Source organism: Etheostoma cragini, chromosome 5 (genome assembly GCF_013103735.1).
Source record: "Etheostoma cragini isolate CJK2018 chromosome 5, CSU_Ecrag_1.0, whole genome shotgun sequence".
In the NCBI taxonomy this organism is placed as follows: Eukaryota; Metazoa; Chordata; class Actinopteri; order Perciformes; family Percidae; genus Etheostoma; species Etheostoma cragini.
In genome coordinates, this window is record NC_048411.1 from 15454086 (window position 1) to 15468136 (window position 14051).

General features: G+C 41.2%; 1 protein-coding gene and 1 long non-coding RNA gene across 3 annotated transcripts; one reads left to right on the forward strand and one right to left on the reverse strand.

The window, feature by feature from the left end:
• Nucleotides 1-3298: 3298 nt before the first annotated feature.
• Nucleotides 3299-3833, reverse strand: LOC117944617. Its single transcript, XR_004656620.1, has 2 exons — nucleotides 3478-3833; nucleotides 3299-3406 (listed from the first exon to the last, which is right to left on the reverse strand). It is a non-coding gene; the product is annotated as an uncharacterized LOC117944617 (long non-coding RNA).
• Nucleotides 3834-5325: 1492 nt separating this feature from the next.
• On the forward strand, nucleotides 5326-13485 carry nr2f1a (nuclear receptor subfamily 2, group F, member 1a). 2 transcript variants are annotated; one of them, XM_034871588.1, is made up of 3 exons: nucleotides 5326-6674; nucleotides 8034-8558; nucleotides 12261-13485. In XM_034871588.1, exons 1-3 carry the CDS (start codon nucleotides 6242-6244, stop codon nucleotides 12533-12535), a joined length of 1233 nt encoding a protein of 410 aa, XP_034727479.1. In that variant the 5' UTR covers nucleotides 5326-6241; the 3' UTR covers nucleotides 12536-13485. The 2 variants fall into 2 exon arrangements, with proteins under 2 accessions (XP_034727479.1, XP_034727478.1); XM_034871587.1 differs by having other exon boundaries at nucleotides 5328-6674; nucleotides 8031-8558.
• Nucleotides 13486-14051: the final 566 nt, after the last annotated feature.

Here is a 14051-nt window from a genome sequence, read left to right on the forward strand (position 1 = left end):
ACTACAAAATTACAGTGTTTGCACTGTGGAACCACGAGGGTTTGGGTGCTAATGGATTTATAATCTCCGTCTCTGGGACCATCCAAAGTAATTAGCACATGTGCTCTAAAGAAATGATGGTTAGTGAGCAATAAAGCCATTGCCCATAGCTTAAACTGACAGTCGCTCTAACTTAACTCCAACCTCAAGCCTAATTGGGAAAGTCATTGCAGTTATTGTCTTCAATTATAGTCTGGGATGCAAAAACCCTGGAAAGGGACTCCTATTCATCACGTCGGAATCTGAAGGATCTCAAATCTTTGGGGAGATTAAAAATAATGAGGAAATAGACAATAATGTCTACATACAAACTAGGATGATTCAAACTGTGGGGTAATGCATTTTTACAGCAAAAGTCATTTTAGGGCAAAAAGTTTAAATAACATGAAGTTTGCATTGCTGTTTGCAGCTGTCGGTTTTAAACTTGCCCTGTTTTAGGGGAGACCTTTTTCAGTTTCAGTAATAATTCATCGCCACGCTGCCTGTTAAATGCGTCGGTCTTAAATGGCTGAAGCCTATAGGCTCAACGATATTTCCACTATTTCTCACGAATGGCCTTTCCATTAAGAGCGATTAGATTATGTCTATTGAAAGTTGCTGATCCATAGAAGAAGAAAAAAACAGCGGATAAAAGGCGATTTCAAGTGACCTTCTCGTCCCTTTCACACCAATCTGAGCCCCCAGAATAATTTGGGGATCAGATTTGGACAAAAAGACGCCCCCCGCCCCCCCTCCCTTTTCAACACACAACCACTTAAAGCAACAAAACCTCCAAGTTAAACATAAGAATTAGTTTTATTTAATTTTTTTAAATTAGGACTTGCAAAATATGAGTGTTGGTGTTTATTCTATGTTCAGCATAATGCGCACAATGAAACACTTTCCTTCTTCTATTCACCCCCAGTTCCATTTTATACATAAAGCTGCAGCTTTAGAGGTGTTGAGAAAAGTTACACTCACTTCACTGTGGCAACTAGGTTGTCACTATATAACCGTGTGAAATCACTGTTGTTTTAAATGTGTCGAAGGCAATCGTGTTATTTTATATTTGATGAAGTTAGCGTAATTAAAAAAGAAATTCGCAGCATCAGAAATCAATATGCCACTGCAAGGTTACTATTTCCATAAGGCAAATAATCCGGATGCAAAAGCAAATTATACTCAAAACATATGGTTGAAAGATAGATAAGGGACTAAATACATGTATTATCTTAATGTATTATCCATGTGGCATATGTTGTATAAGATAGTGAACATCTACATCTTGTTTTTGCTTTAATGCCATATGTAAAACACATTGCCCTAATGTTAGTGAGCTCGGAAAATGTAACAATATATACTTTCCTACAAATGACTCTCAACAGAATAACATAGGAAACCGTATAACTCACTAAATCTTAAACCTCATAATTAATGAAAAAAACTCTAGTGACAAACTTTTCCTTAATACACAGAAGCACAATCCAACCACTGTAACGTCATTTTAAAGGTTTGGAGGTGCATCTTATTTCAACACATGCTCCATTTGACTATTAATCAGGGTCTATTATTCAAACAAACAGACAGGACCCAACTTGGAGTTGTGTAACGACGCTCTAGGTGTCCATCACTTCATTGGTTTTGGTTGTTTAATCATTTTATTTTTGCAGGCAGTCGCAGGGCTCAGCATCATGGATGTGGCCCTTTAGCCCGGCGTCCAGAAACATAACAGTAGTGTGCAAACAGGAGGCGTCTTTCAGCAGAGGCCCCCTGGAAAAGCGAATCAACCTCTAAATCCATACGATGTCTGGCTATATGCTGTGCTTGTAACCCCGGCGTACTCATACACAGTCAATAATAACAGACCCACCTCCATTTCTAATTCCCTACATCCATTTGCATCGTTCTAAATGCTCTAAACGCGTCCTCACAGTCGTGTGTTGTTTAATGGGGGGCCTTGCACTTATGACCTCAGGGTCTTCCCAACTGATCGTTGTGCTTGTTGGTTTCAGCTGTTTGGAAGCTGCATTTCTGAGTTTAACAACGTCCTACTGTATCTGTGTCAAAAGAGCATCAGTTATTGATTATCACAGATATGGCAAAACTGTTATGTGATCTGTAAACCTATACATGTTAAGAAATAAGTTCCTTTGACCAAGCCGTAATACAGGAGGGGGAGATTATTCAATTTTGATTAAAAATAGAAAAAGTCAGATAGGATTTAAATATTCCAAGATCCCTAATTATCTGCAGAGCAAAGCATGAGATTACAGTAAGGCGGCTGTTAATGCGCAAATGCATCCATTACCTGAAAGACATGTTTAATAATAATGTGATTATGGAAGTCTTTACACGTTTTCTATCATTTAACAGATTAGTCATATTTTGCTGTCCAAACAAGAAAATGTAGAATACTTAGAGAATTGTAAATGAAAAATAAATGTTTCTTGGCTCACGAATGATTGATTAGTGTGAACTGTATGTACCCATGAGAAGATAAAAAGCTAAATGTTGTTTTGTAAGGTTATTTTCCAAACTGATTGACGTGCAGTTTGTCCTAGTGTAAGCGAGCCTGGCCTACCGTACTACATCATTTATTTTAAATCAGTTTTCATTGCAATCCCTTTACATCAATAATGCAGCTTTGATAAATCCCATTGTATGACATCTTACATTTCCTCGCTGCACTCTTTCCTCACACACAACGTGTTCTTGCCGGTGCATGAGATTTTACGACAATCTGTAATATTTGCATCTGACAGTATTGTGGCTAAACAGCCTAAAAGATGGGCAACGGTTGGTCTCCTTGATCAGCCTTTTAATCCGGTGACACTATCGCTGAGACAAACAGCCTGCTATCGATCTTTTCATTATGTGCTCAAACAACAAATAGCCTTGCAGGTGAGGGACGGGACGTGCAAAAAAAAGGCTCGTATGTCCAGCGGTACTACAAGCAGCCTGTAATAACTATCTGATGTACAAATCAGCGAGGACAGCTGGATAACGGGGGGGACGAGTCTCCTAATCGGTGATGATGTGAAGAGAAGATGCGACTGCCCAGTATTTAAAAAGTTGGGACTCTGACACATTGTTTGAAGTTAACGGTCCTGTGGCGTGAGACAGATAATTCACTCTTGCATTCAGAGCCATGCGTGTTTAACGTAGAAGAAGTAGGAAATAAATATTGTACTTGCCTTGTCGGAAGCTCCAGGTAGAAAGCTGCTCGTGTACTGGTAACCGCCGTGGTTGGTGCTTCTTCTTTTAATGCCCTGCTGTCCACTTTCTCCTTTTTCTCTCGCCGTTTCCCAGCTTTCTATTAGAGCCCCTACCCTGCTCCCATTCGCTGCCCCTCTCACTCTCCTCTTCTCCTGCGGAGCCCCTTTCCAATCTGTGGAGTTAAATCTTAATGATACACTTACAGAAAAAATTCTTTGTCCGATTTAATCTTATTGGTTTCACCTTTTCAAAGAGCTAGAGATATGGCCGGGGAGTTTCAGTGGAGTGTCCGAGACAGGGACGGGAGAGAGAGCTCTTGTTGAATACTTAGAAAACAACCCATCCCTCCTGTGTTTCCAAAGGTGGCACTTGCATATTTACGCTCCATTATATCTGCTTTTATATTTGGGTGGTTAAAGATCTTCATACAACAACTTAATTTATTTGTATTAAATCCTAATTGGATGTATTAGAAAGGCTTATTCTTTTCCACCATGGTGTATTACCATGTTTTTGAAATGATTTACGCACATCGTTTTGACTTTATGTTTCATCTAAATCACATAAAATCCAAACGCTCGCGCACTTTCGGGACTATTGTTATTATGTTGTAATATAATGTATATTTATTATTGGTTTCTGAAAGTTTCTTTTTTCTCCGCTTTACAACCTTAACATAAAAGGTTGTACTTTGGAGAAAGTAAAAAAAAATAAAAAATAAATAAATAAAGATAAGACAAGAGGAAATGATACGCACATTTGGGGCTTATTTTGTTTTTTAAATCAACTTTTACGTTTAAAAAATTCATGTTTGGTGACTTGTGCATGCATTAATATGAGGTTGTAATTGTACAATGTACGCTAGATGGCAGCGCGATCCAGACATTTTTGTGATGTGAGGTAGTAAGCCTACAGAAACCCTGATACAAAAAGCCAGAATCCCCATGCAGATTCCCAGCAACTTCACATGATTTAGAATTACTGTCATTATTAAGACATAATGTGACACCAGCTTAGTGATTGTGGAGACTACAGGACCTCGGTAATTATTGAATATTGCTTATTGCTCCGTCTAATTTTAGAGATTTCCGGCCGCTGGCACGACATCCCGTTTGTATAACCGTTTTATTCATCATTCCCCCCCTTTGACATTTTCCTCCCTTTTATAAGCTCGTTTTGACTAAATTGTAAGTTTTAATCAGCGAGACTGTGCCGATTACAGACGAGGATGTACCGCAATGCGCATGCCAAAGACAAAACAACGTGTGGTAATATAAATCCGCTTCAAACGAATCATGAAATCCGTTATTTTTACAATAAAGATACGAGTCCAAGACAAACCATTTTGAAACTTTGGGGAATTTCTGAACCAGAGTGCCCCTTTTCGTCGCTGCGCACAGTTTTTGGTTTATTTGTCGTGCGTAAAAGCTTTGTCCCCCCTTGCCTTTACCCCGCTTTTTCTGCTATTCTATTCAGGGTTTCTTCCTCTTTTTGGTGACAATAGACGGCCCATACTAATCAGGTTTCAAAGTAAATAGCAGCGCGGGGCGAGCTCAATGTAAATTGTGCCTGTCAGAGCCCCCCAGTTCCTCCAGCCGTAGATTGCAACACTGTAAAAAATATCCATCCCCTGACATTAGTCAGATCCGTATTGAGTCTGGAAATCTGGGATTTACCGAAACAGGAGACTGAATCTTCCATCGGGGCAAGATGCTTCCACTAGTTTCCTATGCCAATCGACCCACCACTGTAAATGTTATTACATCCATTGTTAATTTCTAAAGGAATCCCCCTGCATATTCTGCTTTATTTCATGATATTCACTCCTAAATATGCTACAAACAACTTGGACTACGATTGGAAACAAGAGAAATTCTATAAACTGCACTTGCATTTTTTCTACTGTGTTTTCAGAAAAATATATATAACACTTCAAGATTTGAACACGAGACCCAATGACTTATCGAGATGGACATTTTTTGCAGTGAATGAACGGAGGGGGACTCTAACCAATGGAGAGAGAGAGAGGGCTTGGCTATAACCTTAGCCTCCCATTTTCTCTCTCCCTATCTCCCCCCTCTCCTCCTCTCCTCCTCCTCTATGCAGGGCTCTGGCCAGTCAGTCGCCTTTGATTATCAGTCTCCAGCAGCCCCTCTCTTGGCTCCTTGACACGAGCACCATATAAGGCGCAGCGATCTCCATAGAAACGTGTCAGTTTCAATAGTAGTGTCAAAGTTCACTATATACAGACATTCGCGCAGATCCCCCGTTTCGGAAACATTGCTCTGCTGGTCCTCCCGTTTAAGCGCATTCATTTTTGGGTCTCTCCTTCTTCTTGCATATTCTATTAGTTGTTGGTATTGGTCTTCTTTTTTATCTTTTCTCTTCGTATCTCCATTCCTCCTGCTGGAGCGAGGTGAAACTATACATGGGCACTTCATTCGGCGACGCGGTTTTCTTTCGCTGCTGGGCGAGATGATGAGCTTTATTTAGTATATAGATGTAAAAATCCGGCTCTTCAGTTTTTCCTCCCCTCCTATACGGCGAAGACGGGAGTGTAAAGGAGCAAGGGGAAGAAAAGAGAAAGGAATTTATCTCCGCAGCACTTTGGATCGCGTGTCCTTCCAGCAAAAGGTTTTTTTACTCGTTCCTGCGTCCATCTGAGTCGCTCCTGCCTTTCCTTTGTGGCTATTTTATATCAAACTGCAATTTGTTACGACTGGACTCTTGTTTTCCTTCAAGATAGGGATTCCTGAATGGCTGGCTGCAATTTACCTTGGAACTGGCCTCCCGACACTTGCATATCCTGATCGGGTGCATATTCAATCGCCCCCTGTATTTTGAATGTATTGATCGCGTTGTACTCTCCTTCTTACCCCGTATGAGATTGCGTGTTCCGATTTGACTTTGCACTGCCCCGTCTTTTCAGATCTCATTTTTTTTTCTCCTGTACGCTAAATAAACACCGGCGATCATTTCGCTTTATAGCACTTTCAGGGGCCGAGATATGGCAATGGTAGTTAGCGTCTGGAGAGATCCGCAGGAAGACGTGGCCGGAGGACCTCCGAGCGGCCCCAACCCAGCAACGCAGCCGGCGAGGGAGCAGCAGCAGGCGGCGTCGGCGGCGCCGCACACTCCGCAGACCCCCAGCCAGCCGGGACCCCCGTCCACACCGGGGACCGCTGGGGAAAAGGGGAGTCAAAATTCTGGACAGAGTCAGCAGCATATTGAATGTGTGGTTTGCGGAGACAAATCGAGCGGCAAACACTATGGCCAGTTCACCTGCGAGGGATGCAAAAGTTTCTTCAAGAGGAGTGTACGGAGGAACTTAACATACTCATGTCGTGCCAATAGGAACTGTCCCATTGACCAGCACCACCGAAATCAGTGCCAATACTGCCGGCTGAAGAAATGTTTAAAAGTGGGAATGCGGCGGGAAGGTGAATATGCTTTTTTAAAACCACTCATGATTACGCATCCTAGTAGCAGACGAACAGGGCTGCCATGTTGCATTAAGGTCACAGACATATGGCTGGGCATACTGCAGTCTCCATCCATGTTTTTTAGGGATGTTTGCATGGATAATTAGTCTTTCTGCCATGTAGGAGAGTAAAAGGCCAGTGCAGCTATGTTAGTGAATGCAGGTCGCCTAAACAAAGCAGCTCGTCTAGCTGACCCTTTTCTTATGATTTCATGCAGTCTAAATTTGACTATTGTCAAGCAAAAGCATTCGGTCTTACAGGCCCTTTTCAACGTAGACTATAGGTTTAGAGCAGAAGAGAGGGCCGTGTGTGTGTGTGTGTGTGTATGTGTGTGTGTGTGTGTGTGTGTGTGTGTGTGTGTGTGTGTGTGTGTGTGTGTGTGTGTGTGTGCAAGGCTAATAGTCCCTTCCCCAAGTAAATGCAGTTTACTAATTTATAATCGTACAGTAGGGTTTGCGTTCTGTGTGTGAATGTAGAATGAACACAAACCCACGTCTCTCTCTGTAGCTCCTCATGCTGACTAGACAGCTGAGCCACACTGAATAATGCCGCTAAAGTTGTTCATGGCTCATTGTTTTGCCTGGTGCATTACAGGCCGTGTAACTTTTCTCTGTATGTCAAGTGTTTAATTCCAATTCATGCAAACATCCCTTATTTAAAATTGACTATTTGCAGTACAACCTGCAAGCCCTGATTTACATTAATATTTTATTTTTTAAATATTAAACAACAGCTCAATTCATTTTATTCCCAGTTGATCTTTTGATGTGAGTGAAATGTGTGGATGTGATTGCATTAAACCGTAATTATCAGTCATATATGTAATATGTTTGGCCACAATGAATAATTATTAATATAAACAAAACCCCTCGTAAATATAATGGTAAAGTAATCAGTGGAGACTGCTGCATGCAAAATGCAAATACGCCTGGAAATACTTATAACACTGATGTACTTTAGTTTAGCAGACAAATGTGTGTGTTTAGTGTATAAAAGAGATTTTATTTTCATTTTGCATACAGTCCATAAATGCTAAATTCAAATGCAAGCAGTGTGAAGGTTAGGGGACACAGCACATCTGTTTTGATGAGATGTTTATGCTGTTAACGTATTAATTTGCTCTTACAAACGGTATACATTAGTCAATATGTTTTGAAAATTTAAATGTGTATGTTTTGAATTTAGATTTCAATACATGCCGTTTTACTGAGAAGAAACACACTAGCTGTAGCTTGCTTTGCGGTTGTACTGCTCACGAACAATGTTTATCAGTCCGGGATGCACATTTCCTCTTTTTCTCTCTCTTTTTGTTAGCGGTTCAGCGAGGACGAATGCCTCCAACTCAGCCCAACCCAGGCCAGTACGCGCTGACGAACGGGGACCCTCTGAATGGCCATTGCTATCTGTCCGGATACATCTCGTTATTGCTGCGGGCCGAGCCTTACCCGACGTCCCGGTACGGCAGCCAGTGCATGCAGCCCAACAATATCATGGGCATCGAGAACATCTGCGAGCTGGCGGCTCGCTTGCTCTTCAGCGCCGTGGAGTGGGCAAGAAACATCCCTTTCTTTCCCGACCTGCAGATCACCGACCAGGTGTCCCTTCTCAGGCTGACGTGGAGCGAGTTGTTTGTGCTTAACGCTGCCCAGTGCTCCATGCCTCTGCATGTGGCCCCTCTGCTCGCCGCGGCGGGCCTCCACGCCTCCCCGATGTCCGCGGACCGCGTTGTGGCTTTCATGGATCACATCCGGATCTTCCAGGAGCAAGTGGAGAAGCTTAAGACCCTGCATGTAGACTCGGCAGAGTACAGCTGTCTCAAGGCCATCGTGCTTTTCACATCAGGTGGGTGTCCAACATGTCACATAGGAACACTACACACTATAATCAAATGGGGCCTAGTTGCAATAATGTTTCATGGGAGCGAGGCTCCAAACACTGTGGCACCGAGAATACGGCTGTAGTATGGGCTGGTCACAAATCTGAGTTTACGAGATGTTTGTGTTGCCGATGGAATAGCTATTTTGTCAACAGCTTGCTACATATCCACTTACATACATTCCCATGTCAATTGTAGCCGCAACATAAGACGTGTAAACAAACCCAGATTGAGTGAGCGCATCAAGTTATTGTCAGTTCAGTACACTTTAAGTCATATACAAAAATATGTATATGTCTTCTTGTGATCTTTTATTTAAATATTTTATAATTGTTGAGTTTAAACTTTTTTGAACACGTCTGAGCCGAGAGCGACCTTGTAGGTTCTTGTCCATACATTCTGGAACAGGTGTCAAATAATCTATCGTAAAGTTGAAATAGTCTATCACTGTGTGATATATGACAGCTGATGCATTGATGAGTGTTAGTGCATGCTTTTATCCTTGTTTTGCGTGCACAAACACATGTCTTGGGGGGCCAGGAAATAATCCTTAGCAGACAGAGATCAAAAAAAGCTGATGGAAGTTGACTCATATGTCAGTGCATCGCTTTTGTAGGACTCAGAGCAGCACTGCTGTTTAGATTGTTTGTAGATTATTCTTAGCTGACCTACTCATTTATCTAAAGTTATTGAGGATAGTTTCTCTTGTCGCACACACTTTTAAAAGTCATCAACAGCTATTTCCAAAAGTAACCTACATTGTTGATAGCTTAATTGATGGCTGACTGGGACAAGGTCCTAAAAGGTCCCCATTTGCTGTCGGTGCGTAATTTAGATTCTATTTTGGAGTTGGTTGTGTACGCGTGGTGCCATTAGGCCTGTTATGTCAAGGGAGTCCGAGGATGATTGGAAGGAAAGGGAAAGTCTAAACTCACTTACAGGCCCCAAACTACTTTAGAACTTACCTCAAAGTGTTGACCTCATTATCTCATATTTGGCCCATTTCAAAATTATGTAACACACTTGTACTTATCCTGTAATTGGACACGTTCGTAATAAAATATTCCGTTTTACTGTAATTTTCAGATTTTGAGATTTATTGAAATAATCCCCCCTTTCAATATGCCTAGAAAGCGTCACAACTCCATTTTATATTAAGTGGTCACACTTATCTTCGAGCATATTTCCATAATTAATATTTATTATTTACTTAACGTCACAGGGATGTACAACTACATATACACATTGCCTTTACTGTTTTTGTATTGCATTGTATTATATTATATTATAGTTTTGGTATGTAATGAATGCTTATAAAGGAATTATACCAATTTATAATTAGGATCTAAATTATTCAAAGTTTTACTGCTCACCAAACTTGTAAAAAGGAACTTAGAGATTGTATCCCATGGTACTAAACCCCCTTCAACTTTATATTTCCCTTTTTTGGAGAATATTACCATAAATGTTTATTTTCAGTTAGAGAACTTTCTATATTTCTATATTTTCAGTTTCAGAAGCCATAATAATTAGTTTTAAGCTTTGGGGTTTGGCAACTAGTTTAATTTGATACGCTACAATTTGAAGGCACACTCACTGAGAGATAAATATATGTTTTAACACAAATAAATACGTACTTTGCCTGTGTTGTGACATCCTGTTAGATTCAATTCTCCGTGTGCAGTGACATTTGGCTATATTTTCTATTTGCACGGCTTTTCAGTATTTCCCATATAACCCAGATAAACTTCATACACACATTAACATCCTCCATGTTTTCCAACAGATCATTTAGTTAGTCTGATAGGCTACAACTGGTGTTGGCTATAATAAGTCATGTGGCACCTTGCCAAGACCAGCGTGGATTGTTTGCCTTTAATAATACCAGACTTGTCAGTATTTGATGCATAAATAATGGTGGCCAGGCTAAACCATTCAGATCAGGATCATTGTCTTACATGAAGTCCGTATCCACGTGTGCACGATGCAGTGTGTGCCTTTGATAATCTACCACAGAAATAGTTGTTGGCGAATCTGGAAGCTATCTGTTCCCATGTCTCAGTCCATTGAGGGAGTGGGGTGCAGGGTGGCAGGCAGGCCTAATGGACAACTCTGGGGTGTCTTTGACCATACATTCACACTATACCCTATAATACCTCCAACTCCCCATACCTCTGCATTGCAATCTTCAAATATTATATTTTACCAGAAATTTCCCAAGGTAATTAATTTCAACCTTATTGATCGCAGTATATTTTAAAAGGGACACTCAGCGATAATCCAAAGGGATTTGCATACGTGGGGCTTTGACCGGCCGGACTGAGGTCACAGTAAATCACCCCGAGATCTCAGCATTGCCCTCGGGTTCATAAGGTTATTGTGTCTGGCCATAGTGAGTTATAGCACCGCGGAATCACGACTAGGCTTTAAAGCCTCTGTCCTGTGTTTTATGTATTAGTGCTTGAAAACTAAAGCTGTCTTTCTTGTGTGGCACAGCTGAATACAGAATCTTTTGAGGACAGCCTAGACTCCATGTGGGACCATATATGCCAGCGGTTATGCTACTTGCGTTTACAGCAGTTAATAGAACACGCCTGCTTGGGTTGTGTGAAAAAAACACTGCTCTTTATAACGGGTTAAAACGTCGTACGACACTAACAAGCCTCATATGATTTTGACTATACTGAAGCGTGGCTGTACAGGGCTGCATAACACAATGAGCACCAAAACACGTGTCTCATCTGCGTTGTTGCACAAGCTCATTTTGTGACAGTTTATGTCGCTTCTGCGTGACTATTGACTTCACCTCCTCTAGCGGCCTGTCCTATAGGCTCCATCGAAAAACAGGCCAATAGTAGTCTGTGGAGAGACGACGGAGAAATGACTTAACAGCTTACTGCAGAGTAATTAGGTCACATTACATCCAGTGTAATTTCAGATTCATCAGTGCCGTTTATGTTTCCTTATACTTGAATCCCCTGAGTCCAGACATCAAGAGAAGTGGCCCTATACCCTACCTTTTGCCTTTGCTCCGTTGCCCCATCAGTTCTTCCTCAACACATTAACAACACTGCATTCATGACATTTACCTCTATATTCTTGTTGATTGTTGTAAGAGCAGGCAGAGTATCCTCCACTGACTAGTGCATCCCCTACTCCAGCAGCAAACCCCTTGTTTATTCTGTATGACAGTCCCACTCGCTCAGTGTGATGTAGCATGTTTGGCCAAGGTGTTTGTTCATTCCACATTGTCAATAACACGTAAAAGGCTGATGTTGAATGATAACCAGAATGCTTCTGCTGGACATAAATTGGGTATGGCAAGGTCTGCACTTGCCAAAGCTAAGCCTAAAAGGCTGAAATTGTCCATGTGCTTTTGTGTTGATATTTTGCACAGAAAATATCAAGCGAAATTGTCAGCAGTGTAATTTGAGTTATATTCATTTAAAAAATATATAAAATGGAAAAGTAGTATGTGTATTTACATTTTCTGCAAGCTTGGTGACTTGAGAGTCTGATATCATTATATCATATTTTAAAACTATATATCGTGGCCAAAACATATTGTTTCACTGCGACATGTTAAGGGATTTCTTTCATAATCTGTTGTACCTTGAGGTATTTGAGACGTGACGAGCCTAACCATAGTGTTTTGGTGTGTTTCTCAGACGCTTGCGGCCTGTCGGATGCTGCTCACATCGAGAGCCTACAGGAGAAATCCCAGTGCGCACTGGAGGAGTACGTGAGGAGCCAGTACCCGAACCAGCCCAGCCGCTTTGGGAAGCTCCTGCTGCGGCTGCCCTCTCTGCGCACCGTCTCATCGTCGGTAATCGAGCAGCTGTTCTTCGTCCGCTTGGTAGGTAAAACTCCTATTGAAACCCTCATCAGGGATATGCTATTATCCGGGAGCAGCTTCAACTGGCCTTACATGTCCATCCAATGATCCTAATATGAAAGTGGAAAAAAGAGGAAAAAAGGACCAAAATTCTGCACCCCTCACCCTATCCTCCTCCAAGAAGACTATATATAGGACCTTTTCTGAGAAACTTGGAAGACATTACTTTTTTTCTGTCTTCTGGGACTGAGATGGAATACATTATGTACAGAAAAATATTGGAACTGGACTTTACACCTGTGTAAATCCACCCTCATCGTCAAGAACAATACTCTTCATTTTGTAAAATACTAGTCTTTATTTTCTTTTTTTTGTAAAAAATACAAATAAAATGAAAAACATCATATGCGCAGTAAGAAAAAAAGAATCAAGACTTAGCGGGAAAATAATGTTTCCAAGCAATTATAAGAATTGTCCTGTGTCTATGTACCTCTCTGTTTTGTATTTTTTCTGGTTCTAAACCAGGGTTTCTGTGATTCTATACTAATAATTTTTTGATATAACCTTTTGCTTCTTATAATGAGTGCGATATATGTTGTCGAAGCTATGTTCTCCAAGAATTAAAATTGAAGTGAGAATTTAAAAACAGAAAAATAAAGAAATTTAGACAAATAAGAAACAGTCTAATCGCTATGACAATATCACCACTGATGGTTGAACTTTTTCCCCAATTGATGCGATGGACCTGCAACAGCAGCAAACTGACCTCCAGGACATTTTTACTGAGAGGACGTCTGGGGCGCCTTTCCCCGGGCCATGAGTGCGTGTGGAGTCGATCATCAGTCAAAGAGGAGAGACATGAAAATCAAAAGCACTTTTAATATATCATTTCAAATACATTTTGTTTGTTTCGTCTTGAAAATTTTCATTGTTTCTTGAATTTTATTGGTTGTTGCCTTCAATTTGCTTACTCCATGATGCAGCTTTTTGCAGAAGGGTCGGTTGATGAAGTTGTGTGATGGTGACTGTACTATTAAAAAAAGAAATAGGCAACAATGTCTCATTCTCAAGCATTTTCCTGAAAGCAAATGTCAAGGTTCTCGGTCTTATTTTATATCATCTGAGGGGATCTGTTATCTCTGTGCGCTCCTGGTTCCAATAAGTAAAGCGCAAGTGTAGCCTACAGTTACTGAGTCATTGTCTTGTACCGAAACATATAATTCTGAATACACTGGTTACTTCTATCCCACCTATACCACTAAAACGGGGTGATACACGGGATTACGTGTGGTAATTACACGACATCCTGCACTGACATAACTGGCAATGCTAACACAAAGGAGGGGAGGCTATAGCTACGTGAGGAACTACAGCAGTGAGCTCTCTGCCAGCCTGTGAGCGCATTAATGTTTCATATTTTTCCCAGACAGCCAGGGAAGCCTGCGCACCACACAGAGCCACCTTTATCCTGCCTCATGTGGCTTAATCAAGGTGATTCTTCACAAACCAAACAATATTCCCCTCTCCCCCGTTCTTAAAAAAAAAACTCTGCCTTGATAGTGAATGCCTCAATATTGATGTGGGCGTGGCAAAAGGATAGGCCCCGCTGCAAAGCTGCTGTGAT